This window comes from Phoenix dactylifera, chromosome 5 (assembly GCF_051530095.1).
Source record: "Phoenix dactylifera cultivar Ajwa chromosome 5, Ajwa_hap1_PhDact_Kaust_v1.1, whole genome shotgun sequence".
Lineage (NCBI taxonomy): Eukaryota > Viridiplantae > Streptophyta > Magnoliopsida > Arecales > Arecaceae > Phoenix > Phoenix dactylifera.
In genome coordinates, this window is record NC_143194.1 from 36,188,734 (window position 1) to 36,211,140 (window position 22,407).

The window sequence follows — 22,407 nt, forward strand, 5'->3', positions numbered from 1 at the left end:
CAATCTCACGTTCCTAGCTTCCGCATCATCCTTATCCCACCGTTCCTAGCTTCTGCATCCCCTGCATCCGAGAACAAGTTCGTCTTCTCCGAAAATCAAGCAGCCCAGCATCCGCGGTTGATCCCAGCCATCCCATGTGAAGTCTCGAATCCCGCTCCCATCCACGAACAAGCTCACGCGTGTATCTCCGTGTCGTCCACATCCTCTGCAGCATTCCTCCCGTGTGCGTTTCATTCGGATCCATGAACAGAGCCTTCCACATAACAGAGTTTCCTCTTCTTCTGTGATCCAACTCCATCCGCAAGTGATCTCCTGCATCCAAGATCTTCGTCCGCGATGAAATGGCATCAAGTCCTCTTCCGAATAAGATCATCTCCCAGCTTGGATTGGTTCCACTCCCACGGATCAACTTCGTTTGCATCTTCCACGCGTTCCTCCTAGCTTCCTCTTCTTCATCGAAACTGAATCCCCTGCTTCAACTGTTCCGAGTTTCACGTCCACGGATCACAGCCAGCAGCAGCCGTGGATCAACCTCTCACGGATCAGCATCTTCAGCCGTCCAACCTCTCTTCCGCGTCTTGCCCGCGTCTGCGAAACAGAGCCGTTTCAGCCGTCCTTATCTTCCCATTCGAAAGACCATATCCACGTGATGAAACAGGGGGATTACCGAGCCTATATAAGGAGAGACTTCTTTGATCAGGGGGCATTTCTTCCGAGGCTGAGTTCCCACCGAAGTAAAAAGGAAAGAGAGGATTTTGGGTATTGTGGGAAGAACTTCCCACGGAAAAAAAAAAAAAAGATGAAATGCTGAGGGAGTCCCACGGGAAAGGAAAGAGCCGGAAGGGAAAAGAGAAGAGCCAATCACAATGAAGGACCTCTGCGCTGCTTCTGTCGCCCACGACTCCATGGAAGGCTGAGCTCTTCATTAGGGTTGGATGCAGCCCTAACAAAAGGCCAAGGGTTTTGTATTTTTGATTTCTATTCTTGGAGTTGTATAAACTTTATTTTGTTCTTAATGAATATTTTATTTCATCTCATATTTAATTTCGGTGATTTTAAGTATGACGTTTATACAACTGTTCTTCATGATCACTAAGTTAATAAAAGATCATCCATACTTAGAGAAGATGCAGTGTCCTGCCACATTAGTTTAGGGTAGACATTTCATGCCAACCGAAGATGAATATTCCTAAATTACTTTTGTAAAATTTTATTTGAATGCTTATTAGGCTTGTAGCCAATTTGCATGTTAATCCAAGAATGAATTAAAATACAATTAATCCTTGTTGCTTTGTTAGTGGTGAATTTCTTGCCCTAGGTTCCATCAAACTGATATCATTTTAATTGCATTTCTTATTAAATTGCTTAGTTTAATAGTCTTCACAAACTCTCTCTTTCACATTATTTTTAAGAAAACAACTGTACCCCAATCCCTGTGGATCGATACCCGTAATCATTATCCTACCAGATACGTGCTATTGCGTGGTCTTTTAAGTTGACTATCATTTTTTGGCGCCATTACCGGAGATTGAAAGCACGGTTGTTTTCTTTTTATTTATTTATTTTTATTTGTTTCTTTTTAGCGATTGGATGCATCTACTTCCTTATATTGTTATATTTTTGAGCTATACTAATCATTATTTGTTTTTTTAGGACTATCGAAGAAAAAAAAAAGGAAAGAATTCTAGACGACTAGAGGATACGTACGGAAAAGGTTTGATCAATTAGCCTACTACAATTGTTGCTTGGTAACCTCTAAACCTCTCCTGTCTTTTCTCATGCATTTGAATCCTTGTTGTGATTGTTTTATTTAATTTGAGCAAGGCATGTATGATTGCTTAACACACCACTTAATATATCATGCACATAGTAAGGGCAATCACCCCAACAAGATAAGAACTGAATTTCATCACCAGATTCTTGCCCAAATTAGGTGAACCACTTCTCACATAGCTATCACTTTAATTAAAATTAATTAGACGTTGGCCCCTACGAACATTCGAGCTCAATAGGACGAAGATCACCAAAAGTTGCACCAATTTCGCTCTGTGGCTCAGTTGATGTCTAGGCAAGCTTTGTCCCTATAAGGAAGACAGTTCATCTATTCGAGGCAAGTGGGACCTTTGCAAACGCATCGTGACCCCCCCACTTACCTGGGAGCTTATCTGGTCAACTCAGTTCATTAGACCGGATTGGAGGCTTAGGTGCCCTCTTCAAATCAGTTAGGAGCTGTCTAGTGATTTTAGGGCAAATACAAGAATTTGATGTGTTTTTCTTTTAGTGCATACTTGACTGTACTTGACTGATCAGAAGAGTATTAGTGTATGCTAGGGTATCGTTCCAGATCTCCTGAATTAGTACCTTTTGATTCTGAAATAGAGCGTTCTATTAGGGCCCTTCGAGCCGAAATCCGCACCTATAGAACCATAGGATCTGCTCCACCTGTCGAGATGGCTGAAGAACCCAAGCTGTTAAAGTACTTTACTCCTTCCATTTATACCTCTCCATCTTGTATCCGACTACCTAATACCATTGCTGTTGTACAGTTTGAAATTAAATCTAGTGTCATGCAAATGCTTTCCTCTTTTTATGGACTCAACAATGAAGACCCATACAAACATTTAGATGAGTTCCTTGAGATTTGCACCACTATCAAAATTCAGAACTTCACTGATGATGCTCTGAAACTTAGGTTGTTCCCTTTCTCCCTTAAGGATAGAGCTAAGCAGTGGCTCCATTCATTAGAAGCTAATTCCATTCTTTCATGGGCCCAAATGCAACATGAATTTCTAAAAAAATATTTTTCCATAGAAAGAACGAACCAATTTAGGCGTGCTATCACGAGCTTCTCCCAATCTGACGGGGAAGAATTTCATGAAACTTGGAAAAAATTTAGAGACTTACTCCGAAAATGCCCACATCATCAAATACCCAAATGGCAATTAGTGCAATGCTTTTATGACGGGTTATCTGAACGAAACCGTCAGATGGTTGATGCTTCTTGTGGGGGAACTTTCATGCTTAAGAGTGAGCATGAGGCATGGCAGTTATTTGAAAACCTTAATGAAAATTCCCTCCACCATGCCTCCGCTCGTCAAGCACCCCCGAGTTCTCAAAGAAAAGGGACCATATATGAAGTTAGCCAGTCCATAGGTCTATCTGACAAAGATGCACTATTCCGCAAGTTGGACTATATCTAGAGAACAGCTTCCAAACTTTCCCCAAGCACAAGTTTGTGCTCTCTATTCTAGCCCGTCTCATCCTATTCATGAATGCCCTTCGGCAGCTCAATTCCCTGAATTTGTGCAAGAACAAGTTAATGCAGCCCAAGCACAGTCCCGACTGGATAATGATCCATATTCTAACACTTATAACCCGGGATGGCGCAACCATCCAAACTTCTCTTGGAAGCAACAGACTCCCAATACCTTCAAACCTTATTCCCAAAACTTTCAACCCTTCTCGAATGTTCATCCGAACCGACCTCCTACTCACTATTCACAATTCCAGCATGTCCCTCCTCCACCCCAGAGAGATACTGCTTTTAAGCAGAAAGTATTAACTGCTCTTCAAGGACTGGAAGCCAATACACAACTGTTGCACTCACATACTCAGTCGATTGCCAAATTAGAAACCCAGCTAGGGCAGCTAGCGAGTGCACTAAATAAGAGAGAGGGAGGCAAGCTTCCAAGTCAACCAGTGAGTAACCCGAGGGGGCAGTACATGGCTCAAGAGACTCACCCGAATGATGTTCACCATGAACAAGCTAACGCCATGACTACCTTAAGAAGCAGACGCGTAGTGGACAATAAGGTTGGAGAAAAAGAACATAAGGAAAATGAAGACAGGAGTCTGACTGTGCCTAAAGAGAACCCAAACTCTTCTTTGTCACCATCTAGTCCAGTATCGACCACACCTCTTACACCAAAGGCCCCTTTCCCTCAATGTCTGAAAACACCTTCTCCCTTTGGCATGAAAGGAACTTCGTTGGAAGAAATAATGGAGGTCTTCAAACAAGTCAAAATCAACCTCCCTCTCCTTGATGTCATAAAGCAAGTTCCGTCTTATGCCAAATTTCTCAAAGACCTTTGTACCCAAAAACGAAAATCTAGGACACATGTGTCTAAAAAGATCATCCTAACTGAACAAGTAAGCTCCATCCTCCAACACAAAACCCCTCCTAAGTTCAAGGATCCTGGTGCACCTACTATCTCTTGCGTGGTAGGAGACAATTCTATTGATCGAGCACTATTAGATTTAGGGGCAAGTGTTAATCTTCTTCCTTATTCAGTCTATGAGAAGTTCGGATTAGGTGAATTAAAGCTTACTTCGGTGTCCCTGCAATTGGCTGATCGATCTGTTAAAATACCACGACGAACAACTAAAGATGTCCTAGTCAAGGTAGATAAATTTTATTTTCCAGTCGATTTCATCGTCCTTGATATGGAACCTGTGCCGAACCTTAAGAAACAAATTCCTATAATTCTTGGTCGTACCTTCTTAGCTACAGCCAACGCATGTATTAACTGTAGAACTGGGGTGATGGACATATCCTTTGGGAACATGAAAGTCAAACTGAATGTATTCCACGCCTATGATCAACCCGCAAGGGAAGAGTGCTTCCTAGTAGACAAAATGGACGATCTTGTAGAAGAAGCCCTTCCCTATATTCTGGCAGATGACCCTTTGGAAGCATGTTTAGCCTATTTTGATATTGATAACTTTGATTTAGACAAGGCCATAGAAGAAGTCAATGTCCTGCTCGACAATCCGTCTCCCACGAATTCTCATCCTTGGCAAATCCGATAAGAACCTCTTCCTACCCTTTCTAGTGCGCCACAGTGCCTCTCCATCGAGTCCCCTTCCAAACTTGAGTTAAAGCCACTTCCGATAACACTTAAGTATGCTTTTCTAGGACTAGAAGACACCGTACCTATAATCATCGCGGCTGACCTGTCGGACAAACAGGAAAGTCAACTTTTGAGTGTGCTAGGGGAACACAAACATGCAATTGGATGGTCCGTAACCGATCTGAAGGGGATTGACCCTTCCATCTGCATGCATCGAATTCACCTAGAAGAAGATGCAAAACGTACTCGTGAAATGCAAAGGAGACTCAATCCTAACATAAAAGAGGTAGTCAAGAAAGTAGTAAAGCTGTTGGATGCCGGAATCATTTACCCTATCTCTGATAGAAACTGGGTGAGTCCTACTCAAGTAGTACCAAAGAAGTTGGGCATTACTGTAGTTGAAAATGCAGAAGGAGAGTTGATGCCCACACGCACAACCACTAGCTGGCGTGTTTGCATCGACTATAGAAAGCTTAACTCCATGACTAGGATGGACCATTTTCCTTTGCCTTTTATTGACCAAATATTAGAAAGGCTAGCTGGTCAGGATTTCTACTGTTTCTTAGATGGGTTTTCTGGATATAACCAAGTGGTCGTGTATCCCGATGATCAAGAGAAAACCACTTTCACATGTCCATTTGGGACATTTGCGTATAGGAGAATGCCATTTGGATTATGTAATGCACCTGCAGCATTTCAACGATGTATGATGGTAATTTTTTCTGACATGGTAGAAAAATTTCTGGAAGTATTCATGGATGATTTTTCAGTATTTGGCCCCTCATTTGATGATTGTCTCAATAATTTAGCTCTGGTTCTAAAAAGATGTAAAGAGACCAATCTAGTGTTAAGTTGGGAGAAGAGCCATTTCATGGTTCAAGAGGGTATAGTCTTGGAACACATTGTGTCCAAAAGGGGTATTGAGGTGGATAAAGCAAAAGTTGATCTTATTTCTAATCTTCCTCCACCCAAATCTGTGAAACAAATCCGTTCTTTTCTAGGCCATGCTGGTCTTTACCGACGCTTCATTAAAGACTTCAACAAAATCTCTAGGCCCTTGTACAATCTTCTTGCTAAGGATACACCCTTTGTCTTCAATGAAGCATGTAAAGAGGCCTTTGAAAAGCTCCGATCTAAGTTGTCTACAGCACCTGTCATACAATCTCCCAATTGGACCCTTCTATTTGAACTTATGTGTGATGCTTCTGACTATGCCATTGGGACGGTTTTAGGGCAACAGCTAGATAAGCTACCTCATGTCATCTACTACGCTAGTAAGACACTCTCAGATGCACAATTGAACTACACTACTACTGAGAAAGAATTACTAGCTGTAGTATTTGCTTTGGACAAGTTTCGGTCCTACCTCTTAGGGTCCAAGGTTATTGTATTCACTGATCATTCTGCTCTCCGGTACCTTCTTTCAAAGAAGGACACCAAGCCTCGCCTAATTCGATGGATCCTATTGTTACAGAAATTTAATCTAGAAATTCGTGATAAAAAAGGTACCACAAATGTTGTAGCGGACCATTTGTCTAGAATCCTTCTCAAGCCTCCTCATAACATTTCACCACTTCATGACTCCTTTCCAGATGAACAATTGTTTGAGGTACAAGTGAAAACACCTTGGTTTGCCAACATAGTGAACTATCTTGCCGTAGGACAAATTCCCGATCATTGGTCCAAGCAGGACAAGGATCGATTCTTTTCGCAAGTTAGGTTCTACTTTTGGGATGACCCAGATCTGTTTAAGTACTGTCCTGATCAAGTAATCCGTCGATGTGTGCCGAAATGTGAATTTCAGAGTATTCTTGATTTTTGTCATACCCAAGCCTGCGGGGGACATTTTGGGGGTAGAAAAACTGCAGCTAAAGTCTTACAAAGTGAATTTTATTGGCCCTCATTGTTCAAAGATGCTCACAATTTTTGCCAGACTTGTGAGCGCTGCCAGCGAATGGGTACAATCACCCGTAGAGATATGATGCCACTTAACCCCATTTTAATTATAGAAATTTTTGATGTCTGGGGTATTGACTTCATGGGTCCTTTCCCGCGTTCTTTTGGTTTTGAGTACATTCTTGTCGGGGTAGATTATGTCTCGAAGTGGGTAGAAGCAATTGCCACTAGGACTAACGATCACAAGGTTGTGGTTATGTTTTTACAAACAAATATATTTAGTCGCTTTGGCACACCCTGAGCTATCATTAGTGATGGGGGATCACATTTCCGCAACCGGTCTTTTGAGGCTTTGGTTCGCAAGTATTCAATCACCCACAAAGTTGCCACCCCGTACCATCCCCAAACAAGCGGGCAAGTTGAAGTTTTCAATAGAGAGATAAAACACATCTTAGAGAAAACAATACGCCCTGATAGAAAAGATTGGTCTCAAAGGTTAAACGATTCTCTCTGGGCTTATCGTACTGCCTATAAGACTCCTATTGGCATGTCTCCCTACCGACTGATTTTTGGTAAAGCTTGCCACTTACCGGTAGAACTTGAGCATAGAGCTTTTTGGGCCATTAAAAAGTTTAACTTTAATATGGCCGCAGCTGGTTCTAACCGAAAACTTCAACTGAACGAGCTTGAAGAGTTACGCAATGAGGCGTATGAAAATGCCAAAATATACAAGGCAAGGACTAAGGCTTTTCATGACAAATACATTAACCATAAGTCTTTCGAGCCTAATCAAAAGGTTTGGCTATTCAATTCTAAATTGCGTCTCTTCCCTTGTAAACTTCGCTCTAGGTGGGATGATCCCTTTTTAGTTAAAAAGATGGTGTGGTAGAAATTCAAAACCTCAGTGATGGTCGTGTCCTAAACATCAATGGTCAAAGATTGAAACCTTATATAGAGTGTGTTGCAGACGGATAATTGATTGAATCCCTTGATTTGATGGATCCTATTTATTGGGATAATTAAGGATGCACTGCGTCTGGCTGAAGACATTAAACTTAGCGCTTGTTGGGAGGCAACCCAATTCTCATAGGTTATTTTTGCACATTTTCTTGTCGCATTTTTTTCAGGAGTCCTCATATTACTGATGCAACTAAGGTAAAATGCTTCTATCCTCCATATGCATCATATTTTCATCCAAAATAAAATAAAATAAAAATAATATAATATTAAAAAAACATTGCGGACAATGTCTGATCTAGGTTGGGGGGTATAGGATTCAAATTTTTGAAGCAATTTTTCGCATTTTTGAATAAGTTTTTCATTAAAAAAAAAAACTAATTTCTATGCCTTAGTGCTGAAATGATAAACACACAAAGTATATAAAATCTAAAAAGCCCAATGACTAGTCAGGAGTAAGACAATTTGAGTTCTTTTCATTAAAAGTTCTTTTAGTGAGTTGTAAGATAATTTTTACTTTAGAATTTCACAACACACATGGCCTGCACTTCTAAGGGTTAGGTTCAACACTATGTTATTAAGTCTGGTAGCAACCTTGAGTCCTGATGAATCATACCTATCTAATTCACTATTATCCCATATTTATTTAAAAAACAAAAAAAGAGAGAGAGAGAGTGAATTTAGTCAGGTACATCGAAAAGGGCTACCTATCGTCAAAGGTCAGCGGAGTTGTGATGATGAACCCGAGCATAGGTCCGTAGGGGAGTCTTGATGCCCAACACCTTATGCCATCTGGTGTGGGAGTTGTTGACTGAATGCTCGCTACACGGAGGAATCATTACAAGAGTAAAAGTGCATAATTTATTTATAAATACAAAAAAATAAATTAAAAAAGAGAAAAAAGAGAAAATAATATTGACCTTGAAAAAGACGATAATGTGAAAGCCGTTATTATAAAAATTCGAGTAAACTGGAATATTACAGATAAAGCCCATGAGGTATTAAAGTAAACATCCACAACTCTCGAAATCTTGCAAGATAGGATGATTTTGAATCAGTGTATAGGTCTTATCTGACCAATTCTTGGAAACTACTAGCTTTAGCAGTATTTTGGAGAACCGAAAGCCTTAGCTCGTGTATGGTCCAGATTTCACCGAGCACCCAAGTATAAATATGCCTTACAACTCTCTAACTGAAACTTAATGACTTCAACTTAAGTTGCATACTGACCTGGGATTTGGGCTGACTTAGTAATTAAAACTTTGTGTGCTTTTGAAATTCTTGACATTAAGGCATTTGAAATTAGATTTTATAAAACAATAAAATAAATTCTTTCGACAGCAGTTTGTGGGTAGCTGCACCGAAAATCCTCACGAGACAAAACTCGTCCACTAGGGCCACCTAGGGGTTTAAAGCCTTATTGCATAAGGTAAATGCAATCGCGATTCCTGCGAAAGTGAGTTTTTATTTTGCTCGAGGACTAGCAAAATGTAGGTTGGGGGGTGTGATAAGTGCTAAATAATGAATAAAGTTATCTATTTTACATAGCACTTATTATTATTTTTAGGCACATATTTTAAATTTAAACATAAGAAAATATGTTTCCCTTCATCATTGCATTATTAAAAATAATTCGAGTTTGCTTGATTTTATTGGTCGAATCTAAGGTATGCAGGTCAAGTCAAACTCAGTTGAGATGATCCCTGAACCCAAATCGTATGCACCCTGCAAATTAGATCCTCTCAGATTTTGATTCAGCCATTCATCCCAATTCCTCTGCATCACATCTCAGCCACTTGCATACGCGTTCACCCATTAAAACAAGTCCCCTTCATTCCATATTTCAACCTCCCTTGTCATCCTAGCCGTAAGCACGTTCGAATCCGAACCAGCTTAAATCCTCATTTGGTGTGTCCACGTTTCTAGCTTCCAACCCCTCTCCCAAACTAAACAGAGTCCTCTCATATCCAACATTCCTCTTGTTCCAAATTCCTCCCGTTCACGAACAGATTTCAGCACCCCGTATGCCTCTTCCGGATCCCCTGATCCCAGCCGTTAACGAAGTCCCAGGCTACTTATCCCGTATCCAGCTTAATTCCCATGCTTCCCGCATTCACATTCTCCAAGTATCCCACGTTCGGCCGACCCATTAGATCTCCTGTTCAAAGACCAAAGCCAATCTCCTCCAAATTACGTCGACGAACAGATCCCATCTTTTCCGTGATCAACTCCAAGAACAAACTTCCTCTTCTTCCGGATCAATCTCACGGTCATTCCGTTCGTAACTTCATCCAAGATCATCCCCTGTTACGCATATCTCCCAGCTTCTCAATCCTCTCAACGTTCCACCATCCGCATGGATCCAGACCCCATCCGGATTTTCTCCCAGCCACATCCAACCATCGGCAGCATCCCAAAATCAGATCTCAGCCTTCCTTCAATCTCACGTTCCTAGCTTCCGCATCATCCTTATCCCACGTTCCTAGCTTCTGCATCCCCTGCATCCGAGAACAAGTTCGTCTTCTCCGAAAATCAAGCAGCCCAGCATCCGCGGTTGATCCCAGCCATCCCATGTGAAGTCTCGAATCCCGCTCCCATCCACGGACGAGCTCACGCGTGTATCTCTGTGTCGTCCACATCCTCTGCAGCGTTCCTCCCGTGTGCGTTTCATTCGGATCCATGAACAGAGCCTTCCACATAACAGAGTTTCCTCTTCTTCTGTGATCCAACTCCATCCGCAAGTGATCTCCCACATCCAAGATCTTCGTCCGCGATGAAATGGCATCAACTCCTCTTCCGGATAAGATCATCTCCCAGCTTGGATTGGTTCCACTCCCACGGATCAACTTCGTTTGCATCTTCCACGCGTTCCTCCTAGCTTCCTCTTCTTCATCGAAACTGAATCCCCTGCTTCAACTGTTCCGAGTTTCACGTCCACGGATCACAGCCAGCAGCAGCCGTGGATCAACCTCTCGCGGATCAGCATCTTCAGCCGTCCAACCTCTCTTCCGCGTCTTGCCCGCGTCTGCGAAACAGAGCCGTTTCAGCCGTCCTTATCTTCCCATTCGGAAGACCATATCCACGTGATGAAATAGGGGGATTACTGAGCCTATATAAGGAGAGACTTCTTTGATCGGGGGGCATCTCTTCCGAGGCTGAGTTCCCACCGAAGTAAAAAGGAAAGAGAGGATTTTGGGTATTGTGGGAAGAACTTCCCACGGAAAAAGAAAAAAAAAAGATGAAATGCTAAGGGAGTCCCACGGGAGAGGAAAGAGCCGGAAGGGAAAAGAGAAGAGCCAATCACAATGAAGGACCTCTGCGCTGCTGCTGTCGCCTACGACTCCATGGAAGGCTGAGCTCTTCCCTAGGGTTGGATGCAGCCCTAACAAAGGGCCAAGGGTTTTGTATTTTTGATTTCTATTCTTGGAGTTGTATAAACTTTATTTTGTTCTTAATGAATATTTTATTTCATCTCATATTTAATTTCAGTGATTTTAAGTATGACGTTTATACAACTGTTCTTCATGATCACTAAGTTAATAAAAGATCACCCATGCTTAGGGAAGATGCAGTGTCCTGCCACATTAGTTTAGGGTAGATATTTCATGCCAATCGAAGATGGATGTTCCTAAATTACTTTTGTGAGATTTTATTTGAATGCTTATTAAGCTTGTAGCCAATTTGCATATTAATCCAAGAATGAATTAAAATACAATTAATCCTGTTGTTTTGTTAGTGCTGAATTCCTTGCCCTAGGTTCCATCAAACTGATATCATTTTAATTGCATTTCTTATTAAATTGCTTAGTTTAATAGTCTTCACAAACTCTCTTTCACATTATTTTTAAGAAAACAACTGTACCCCAATCCCTGTGGATCGATATCCGTAATCACTATCCTACCAGATACGTGCTATTGCGTGGTCTTTTAAGTTGACTATCAACTCCTACCAAAAGCCTTATAACGATCCATTCTCGAATACCTATAACCCTGGTTGGAAGAATCATCCAAATTTTAGGTGGAGAAACGATCACCCTCAGCAGTCATACCATTCAGCTCCTCCACCTGCACATCCTACTTTTGCATCACCACCCTCTCAGAAGCCGAATATCGAGGATACCTTGCAATCTATACAATCTTTTCTACAAAGTCAAGCTAATATCAATGCTCAAAATACTCGAAATTTTGAAGATATAAGGAACCAATTATCAATGTTGACTACCGTCCTAGGTACCCAAGAGAAGGGTAAGCATCCAGCTCAACCCAAACCTAACCCACAAGTGCATGGTAGTAATAATACGGCTCCTTCTAGTTCGCATACAGAGCATGCAAAGAGCGTCATGACTTTGCGTAATGGGAAAGTCATTGATCAGACCGTCCCATTGAGACCGCAGGTCACTTCTAATTCTGATGTTCCCAAAGCCAATGAAAGGGACAAAGAAGAAGTTGAGGTCCCAACTTCTACCGAGAAAGTGGAATGCCCTTTTCCTCCACCTTTTCCACAACGGTTAAAGCCGTTGCAAAAGCTCGAACCTAATTCTGAAATTCTTGAGCTTTTTAAGCAAGTAATGATCAACATACCTCTTCTTGATGCAATCAAACAAGTACCCTCATATGCCAAATTTTTGAAGAACTTGTGTACTGTCAAGCGCCGATTAAATGTTAAGAAGAAGGCATTTTTAACTGAAAATGTGAGTGCTATTTTGCAGCACAACATTCTTCCTAAATATAAGGATCCAGGTTGCCCAACCATCTCATGCATCATAGGCGACTTTAGGATAGAGCGAGCATTGTTAGATTTAGGGGCAAGTGTGAATTTATTGTCATATTCTGTATATGAGCAACTTGGTTTAGGTGAGTTGAAGCCAACCTCCGTCACTTTGCAATTAGCTGACAGGTCAGTTAAAATTCCGAGGGGGATTATCGAGGATGTATTGGTCCAAGTAGACAAGTTCTACTTTTCTGTCGATTTTATCGTATTGGACACACATCCGGCTTCGAACTCACAGTCTCAGATTCCGGTCATTTTAGGACGTCCATTCCTTGCAACTTCTAATGCATTGATTAATTGTAGGAATGGCGTCATGAAGCTTTCTTTTGGTAACATGACCTTAGAACTGAATATTTTTAATGTGTGCAAACAACCCAATGATCCCGAAGAGAGTAAGGAGGTTGATTGGGTTGAAACCATCGCGGAAGAATATTTGTTAGCTGAAGTAATTAACGACCCATCCGATAATGGCTTAATTGATTGGTGTCCTAATGGCACCAATGATGATTTGCCAGTCACACCTATCGTGGATATCAAGATGGTCAATGGGTGGAGACCGAAAGTAGGGGAATTTGAGAGGTTGTCGGCTCGAGAGGCGAAAATAGTACCATCCCATGAGCAAGCACCCAAACTCGAATTGAAACCCTTACCAAAGGAACTTAAGTATGCCTTTCTTGGACCCGAGGACACTTTTTCTGTAATCATCTCGTCTGGACTTGATCATACCCAAGAAAGAAAATTACTTGGTGTTCTAAAGAATCATAAAGGAGCCTTAGGGTGGTCTATTGCCGACTTGAAGGGGATTAGCCCCTTAGTTTGCACGCACCGGATATATTTGGAGGACAATGCCAAAACTATAAGGCAAATGCAACGAAGGTTGAATCCTACGATGAGAGATATGGTTAAGGCAGAAGTCCTCAAGTTGCTTGACGTGGGTATTATTTACCTGATTTCCGACAGCAAGTGGGTAAGCCCTACTCAAGTCGTTCCTAAGAAATCAGGTTTGACGGTAGTAGAAAATGAACAAGGTGAACTAGTTCCAACTCGTGTCCCGACGAGTTGGCGCATGTGTGTTGACTACCGAAAGCTGAATTTGGTCACACGAAAGGATCACTTTCTTCTACCCTTCCTAGACCAAGTGTTGGAGAGAGTTGCAGGGCATGATTTTTATTGTTTTCTCGATGGCTATTCGGGATATTACCAAATTGAGATTTCTTCAGAAGATCAAGAGAAGACTACCTTCACTTGTCCTTTTGGCACATTTGCTTTCCGACGAATGCCATTTGGGTTGTGTAATGCACCTGCAACATTCCAAAGATGCATGCTCAGCATCTTTGAAGACATGAACGAGAAGTTTTTGGAAGTGTTCATGGACGACTTCTCCATTTTTGGCGACTCATTTAATGATTGCTTGTCACATTTACAAGCAGTCTTAGCTCGATGTATAGAAAAGAATTTGATACTGAATTGGGAGAAATGCCACTTCATGGTGCCAAAGGGAATTATCCTAGGACATATTGTTTCATCGAAGGGCATGGAAGTAGATAGAGCTAAGATCGATTTAATTGCTAAGCTACCTGCACCCAAGACGGTTAGATATGTTAGATCATTTTTGGATCACGCCGGATTTTATAGGAGGTTCATCAAGGACTTTAGTGTCATAGCTCGACCGTTATGTAACCTCCTATCCCTGCATACATTGTTCAATTGGACTGAAACCTGTCAAGATGCATTCGAAAAGTTGAAGTCTATGCTTAGCACTGCACCCATCGTGCGACCACCCGATTGTTCACTACCTTTTGAGATCATGTGCGACGCTAGCGACTATGCGATAGGAGCTGTCCTAGGACAACGCAAGGATAATAAGCCATATGTCATTTACTATGCAAGCAAAACCTTAAACGATGCTCAAATGAATTACACCACTACCGAAAAGGAATTACTTGCAGTTGTATTTGCATTAGACAAATTTCGTTCTTATATCCTTGGTGCTCCTATTGTTATCTTCATGGACCATGCAGCGCTAAAATATTTGCTGGATAAGAAAGAGGCCAAACCACGCTTATACGATGGATACTTCTACTCTAAGAATTTGACATCACTATCAAAGATAAAAAGGGAGTAGAAAATGTGGTTGCTGACCATTTATCACGGCTAGTTTTTTATGATTCGGTGCCACAGTTTTCCATCAAGGACTCATTACCTGAAGAGCAGTTGTTTGCACTTTCTACTGTGCCATGGTACGCTAACATTGTAAATTTTCTTGTTACCGAATTCCGGAGCATTGGGGGTCGACAGATAGAAAAAAAATTTTGCGCGAAGTGAAGAGTTATTACTATGACGAACCCTATTTGTTTAAATATTACAATGACCAAATTTTTAGACGATGCATACCGGATCATGATATACAAAACATACTTTCTTTTTGCCATACTGATGCTTGTGGTGGACACTTTGCTTCTAAGAAAACCACTGCAAAGGTCTTGCAATGTGGTTTCTATTGGCCTACTATGTTCAAAGATGCCCACGAGTTTTGCAGGACGTGATCTATGTCAACGTATTGGAAGTCTAACTCGTAGGCAAATGATGCTTCTTCAACCCATTACTATTATCGAAATTTTTGATTGTTGGGCATCGATTTTATGGGCCCATTCCCATCGTTTTTTGGATATGAGTACATTTTAGTTGGTGTCGAGTATGTGTCCAAATGGGTAGAAGCTGTTGCCTGTAGAACCAATGATCACAAACCTGTTTTGAAATTTCTGAAAGAAAATATTTTTTCACGATTTGGAATGTCTAAGGTTATAATTAGTGATGGTGGAAAGCACTTTTGTAATAAGCCTTTCGAGACCTTATTGAAAAAGTATGGTGTCACTAACAGAGTTGCTACCCCATATCATCCGCAAACTAGTGGCCAGGTAGAGTTAGCCAATAGGAAGATCAAGCGTATTTTAGAGAAAATGGTGAATCCATCACGAAAAGATTGGTCCTTGAAACTATCGGATGCATTATGGGCTTATCGTACTGCATACAAAACCATTCTTGGCATGTCTCCCTACCGGCTAGTATACGAAAAAGCGTGTCATCTGCCTGTAGAAATAGAGCATAAATCATATTGGGCAATTAAAAAATTGAATTTTGATTTACATGATGCCGGTCTAGCTAGAAAATTGCAATTGAACGAGCTTAACGAAATTCGCAGAGATGCTTATGACAATGCTAAAATTTGCAAAGAACGAATGAAGATCTTACATGATAAATCAATTTTGAAAATAAAATTTTGAACCTTTGCAAAAAGTTCTTTTATACGACTCCCGCTTACATCTGTTTTCTAATAAGTTGCGATCGAGATGGATAGGTCCTTACATTATAAAAACTATTTTTCCATATGGGGCGGTTGAAATTGAGAATCTACGAGATGGTACGATATTTAAGGTGAATGGACAGGTTAAAACCTTTTCTTGAGAATTTTGCAGATGAAGAGGACTTCTTTTCCTTGGAGGAACCTTCTTATGACTGAGCCAGACGGCAAAGGTATGTGTATATTAGTTAGAATTATTTTTTTTCTTTTTTTTCTTCTCATTTTGTAGGTCTACTTTTCTGGATATCAACAGCTCAAGGTATTCCTCTTCTCTCCAATATTATTTTTTTTCTATTGTCTCTCATATATTGTTTCTTGTATCTATTACATTGAGGACAATGCAATGTTTAAGTTGGGGGGAGGGAAATATTAAAAAAACAAAAAGAAAGCTTTTGTTTTTGCGTTTGATTTATTCTATTCTGAGCAAATGCACATGTATTTTCATATCGAGTTTGTGCAACTATTAAGGCAAGGAACACATGCATACTATGACTGATCAGAGACTTATTATTAGATCCCCGCAAGTGTACTTAACGACAATAGGAAGGCCTCAGGAGTTCACATTTGTTAACTGCATTCTTGTTAACTTTATCCGTAAAAGAAGTACGAGTATCCTTGTTCGTACTATAAGGTTCACGATTTGGTTTTCACATAAAGATAGAGGTTGAATATCCCGACTAGATTACTTAGGTGCTTTATGATCCAACCTTGGTTGACCTATAGTCACGATGCAGTCACGTATATAATAAAAATATGTATATGGTTCAGTCTACCTTCTCTTTTCTTCCATAATTATTATTCATTTAAAAAAAAAGTCCTTATGATGACAAGTCTGGCCTCGTGGCGTAGTCTGGTTCGAGTAATTAAGCCCGAGGGGTGTTTCACCTAATGCCTTAAGCCAACTGGATCAGAAGTCATTGGCCGAAAACTCGCTACATGGACCCACTAGAGCCTAAAGGGGTTGGACTATTGTAATCGTCATATGTGTTTAAAAATAAAAATAAGCATGAATAGGGTTGGTCGGACTGAACCCAGTGACATGTGGTAATGACTGGTTTGACTCCATTAATTTGGAACTCTGTGTACTTTGGATGTTTAGTTGGGATTGATAGCTCCTTTATATGCGAACCATTCTTGACAAATTTAAACAACATGAGATATTCTGAAAATTTGATGGATCAGGTTTTAATAAACTGTAGTAAACACTTGTGAACTTGAGTAGTGCCCCTAAAACTCGGGCGGTGCCCTGTTGTGGTGGAGGTATTAGTTTTCTGAGAAAGTCATGCGATTTTATGCACACTACATGATCATATTTTTCTTGCTTTGATAGTTGCCATGCTTGAAAATATATATATTAATTACATGTGTATTGGCTTAGGATTTATTGCACATTTTTATTAGGATCTCATGTCATGTCATATCATTCATGATGTTTGTGGGTAACATCTCTGCAAACCCTCACGAGACAACACTCATCCACTAAGGTAACCTAGGGGTTTAACGGCTTGTTGCACGTACTAAGTGCAATCGTAATGCCCTACGAAAGTGGGTATATATCTTAGTTTTATGTCTTTAGCTTCAATAAAAAGTCTAAGGTTAAACCACACCTTTTGCACTCTCATTTTATTATTCGCTCGTTAATTGCTAGAAACTAGCAATAAGCTAGTTGGAGGATGTGATGAGAGCACAAAAATGCGATCTACACATCACTTAAATTAGTATTATTGCTAACAAATAATGATAAAAGTGCTGCATTAATATTATATTGTTGTGGGGTGCAGGTGATCGTAAATCAAAGTTAAAATGCGCATCGGGTCCAAAAAGATGCATCACCGCAGGTGACCAGCCAACCGTATGGGTCAACCCCAGTTGCACACTAGAAGGAGGCTAAGTTCAGCCGTCCAATTCACTGCAACCAAATCCCAGCAGCCAGCAGCCCGTGCATCTCATCCCGATGGAGCCCTCGTGCAGCCCATTCTCTTCTCCCGCGTGTGGATTTTCCAAGTCTCACTCATTCCGAATCTCAGCTTCCTTCCGCGTCTTCCTCGCATTCCACACGTCCGTCCGAGTCCGAGATCCCGCATCCCAGCTCCATTTTCCTCCTTCCATTCGCGTCCGTCTTCTGAGCCCGTGAGCGATCCCAGCATCCCGTGAAGCGTCGCAGTCGTCCGCGCGTCTTCCGCACCCGTGATCAACTCCTTCCTGCGATGCATGCCAAGTAATCCGCGGCCAGCACCCTCTCCGCATTCGTGAGCCAGCGTTGGATCCTCCCCACGTCCGATTTTCAGTCTTCCGCGTCCGTTCTCAGCGTTGGATCCACCCGCGTGCATATCCAGCATCCTCCCAGTGTCCGTGTCCAACTCTTCATCTTCCACGTTTGCTTCTCCCAAGCGTCCAAGCCTCACCCGTCCGAGCTTCATTTCCAGCTCATCCACGCCTAGCATTCCCAGCTTTCCGTGGCCAAACAAAAACCAGAAGCAGCGTTTCAATCATCCGAATCCCAGAAATTCCAGCTCAACATTCCGGATTGATCCCAAGCGCCGATGTCCGTGGTTCACTTCCCGAATTTCACCCGTTCGCGTGCAATCCTCCGCTATCAGCTTCTTTCCGTGACACATGCCAAAGATCCTGCCGCAGCTCTCATCCATTACCATCTCCCAGCCGTCCGCCTCCTCCTCAGCGTCCGTTCCTCCTCGCGTCCATCCATCCCTTCCACGTTCCCAGCCGAATCACAGCAAACGAGATTTAGGGAGATTCATTTGATTCGTTAAGGAGGAGAGTGGGATATATAGGATATCTCTCGGCTCAAGGGGAGTGGGCTCTCATTTGAAAGAGGAGTCGGGAGCCATTGAAAAAAAAAGAGAGAGAAACAGGGGATGCCCTGTTTCTGAAAAGAAGAAAAGAAAAAAAAAGGGGGGGGAGAGATGCTGACGCTTGTAATGGGAGGCTAACTCCTTTGGTCAAGGATGATGGAAGATCCCTGGCTTATTGCTTTCATGAAGTAAACTCTGAACTTTGATTTTAATTGATTTACATCTTTTCATATGTTCTGATTCTCTCATATTTATTTATTAGATAGTTTAGTCATGTTTTATATTTATTGATGCACGGATAACTCTGATATTTGATTTGTCGTAGACATAACTAGCACGATGAATGCTTAGACATTGAGTTCTTGTATTCAATCGATATATTTCATGATTAAAACTATTTTATTTATTCAATCCTTAATCGAGAATCGTCGAGTTTATTTGTTGAAAGTAATATTGTCAAGGAGGATTCCGGATCCCTAGCCATCTCCATATTATCGAACTTACTCTATTAATTAGTTTCTCTAGACTTCTATAAACCATCTGAAATCACATCTGAAATTAAACTGATAATTCATAGACCGCTCCATGAGGAATCGACCTCGGACTCCCGAGTTTTACTGCTTGTGCGATTCTCCTGCACTTGGGAGATTAGTTTCGCGAAAGCATTTTTGCGAACACATCACATTGATTAGAAGAGAGAGACTGATACCCTCAACTAGTCCCCAATTACATAATGTCAGTACTAATTAAGAACCTTATTAGTGCACCAATGAAATTTTCCACATTTATCACAGGCACGAAAAAACAAAAAGGGAATAGGAAATGCAATTTGCAACATCTGGTTCTCATTGGCTTGGAGACACAAACTCCTAGGCCCAGTATCCAAATACCATCAGCAGATTTGTACCATAAGTGTTCTTGACATGCTTTATTCAGAAAATAAAGTCAAAATTCAACATACCTACATTAGATTTTTTAAAAAGAAAGGAGTTCTGAATTTGTAAATCATTGTCATTTGATTCCATCAGATTTTTTAACAAAAATACCCTCAATCCCCTTAAGACAACCTGTTTTATGATGGCATATGATGTAACTACCTGGATTTTCGGGTTCCTCTCAAATCCATTTTCTGCTTTGTGAAAAGGTAAAGAGAGCAAACAAGAGCATGTGTTACATCTCTTCCCCCTAAATGACTCAAATCATCACAAAAAAGAAAGAAATTCCAAATCTTGTAATTCCATGACATAATGCAGTTATGGTGATCTCCCTCAGATTCTAATTGTGATGATGGTTTGTCTTCTAACCCAATTCATAACGTCTTGTACATAAGCCCTCAATTCTCTCTATAACCTAAATTTTGTGCAATATGTTATCATTTTAACAATCTCTCTCAATCCCATTAGTCTTAGAACCTTTCTCGATTACCAGAACTAGACTTATAATCATACTTTTTTATAAACTGCCATGGAACATATCTTTTCATGAGACATGAGTTCATTTGAGTGATTGTAGGGGCAGGTGGTTCATGAACATGAAAAGTTCCTCTTGTCACGTGGAATGAGAACATTGGCGGGATTTGTGGGTGCAACACACATGGGTGTTAACTACTGAGTTGTCAAGCCAGCATTAAGTGGGCCCCAGGAACTTTTCGTGTGCACTAATGGATGCTCCAAAGCATTTTCTGGTTAGTTTTGTCCTCGCACCCTTACACCTAGATCTCTTTACTATTAAAAACTTACATTTCCTTAAATCTTTCCACTTACCAAATATAATGTTGAAAGGGTATTCATACTGATAGCCAATAACATTTGAGTTTACATTTCCTAAAATTTATCCACTTACCAAATCAAGATATTGTTACACATTGTACTGGTAGATGATCTTCAGATGATTGCTACAGAATGTTAATGCAATAGACAAGCAAAAGGCCATGAGTAAGGATATTGACTCTCTTTGGTACCTCTCAGACATACTCTCAATGATAAAGCAAGCCAATCTGATATGTCCTTTTAATTTTATTTGTCATCTGTGAATAGTAACCTTAAAGAGTAGTTGAAAAGCAGAAAAAAAATCCAAAAAAGGCAACAAGGTAGAAGAAGGCCAGCCAAATTCAGATTTTTAACCCTTTTTTCCATTTTGTCTCATTTTGAGCCTGTGCAAGGTCTCCTACACAATAAACAGTTTTTTTTCCTTTCTCTCATTTCCATCAGATTTCTGGCTTGCGCATCTTAATTAGCTAAGTAGAAAGGGTGCTTGTCATTGTTGCACATTTTCAACCATAAGATCCCCCTCCCACCAAATCTTCGATCATTTCTTTATTAATTTATTGGGTATCTGCACAAGGTTAAAAGATGAAGAAGATCAAGAGTAATTAATTAATTTTTTTTGCATAAAAATGCATGGGTCATTTGCTTTTATTAATTATATTGTATAACATTTTCTAATTTTAACCTTCTAATCTAGTCATGCATTGTTATGTACCCAAATGCTAGCAATTTATAAAAGGATGAGGAAACATAGTCAAGTTGTCAAGCAAACAATTTAGCAAATGAGACAAAGTAGTCCTGCAGCCGATCAACTTAGCAAATGATCAAGCTATTAAATTGATGCAGAAAGTTTGAAGGCATAGATTGAAGGAGCTAATAGTAAAGGGAACAAAAAAATCTTAGCATATTCTCGAGTAAAGTATAAGACATGTTGATCTAAAATTTTGCTATGATAAAGAATTACTTTATGGGAAATAAAAATTGGCAGGAGATAAGGGACTGCCATTTATATGATATCTAGACAATGAAAACTAATATAGTATGAGAATTTTTTTAAGAAAATATGTACCAGTGCCTATGAAGTGTGCTTCTGGATTAGCTGCATTACCGAACTGGTTAAGAACATACGCATTTGGAATGTTCTCCTTCAGCTGATCTACCTTGTCAAACACCCCCTGGACCCCGAGTTTAGGATCTGAAAAGTAATTGAGCAACACATCTTACATTAAGTTGCTTCAGTTCACTTAGGCAGGGCATGGCAACATCCATTGAAGTCAATACTAATAATCCATTTCTACAATTCGTATCAGTGAAACTCCTTTTACAGATATGGACTGACAAAACAACCAAATAGCCCCAGAGTGAAACACCATGGAACATGCACTTATTAAACTTTTGAGATGATCTTCTAAAAATTATAGATTTCAAGGACAGTAAAACCATCTGATATATCCACAACAACCACTGCAAATGTGAGAAAGAAGACTGATGTCATTCAGCTTCAAGTAAGTTGACATTTTCTTTCTTACCAGTCAGTGACACTTCGGCACCCAAATATCTCAACAAAATCCGTTTATCAAGTGAATAATGAGCTGGCATAACTGCAATGAACTTGTAACCTTTTTGAACAGCCATGTATGTTAAACCAATCCCGAGATTTCCACTAGTAGCTTCTACTAAAGTTGTAATGCCAGGTGTAATCAGGCCCTTCTCCTCCGCATCTTCTATCATTCTGAAAAACAAGTTCATGTCAGACAAGAAGAAAGAACACCTACATACATCCAACCAAAAGCAGCAGTGTCACTTCAACAAACACTTGCAATCAGAAATGCTAAATAAAGGAATACACAAGATTATATTAAGTCAGAAAGTATGAAATGAAAAAAAAAATGATCAATTGACTGAAATTACATAAAACTTAATCAAATAGTAAAAAAAATGCATGTCAGATTGAATAACATAGCTGGTGATAAATGAATCGGTCATAATTTGTA

At 40.4% G+C, this 22,407-nt stretch overlaps 1 protein-coding gene across 2 annotated transcripts in view; it reads right to left on the reverse strand.

The window, feature by feature from the left end:
- The window catches only part of LOC103708231 (cysteine synthase-like), a 37,459-nt gene that overhangs the window by 10,085 nt on the left and 4,967 nt on the right, over positions 1-22,407 (reverse strand). The window contains exons 3-4 of one of the 2 annotated variants that reach the window (XM_088722664.2): positions 21,943-22,145; positions 21,483-21,608 (exon numbers count right to left, since the gene is read on the reverse strand). In XM_088722664.2, coding sequence (XP_088578790.1) covers positions 21,483-21,608; positions 21,943-22,145 — 329 coding nt within the window. The remainder of the gene's footprint in view (positions 1-21,482; positions 21,609-21,942; positions 22,146-22,407) is intronic. The other variant, XM_088722665.2, reaches the window with a different exon arrangement.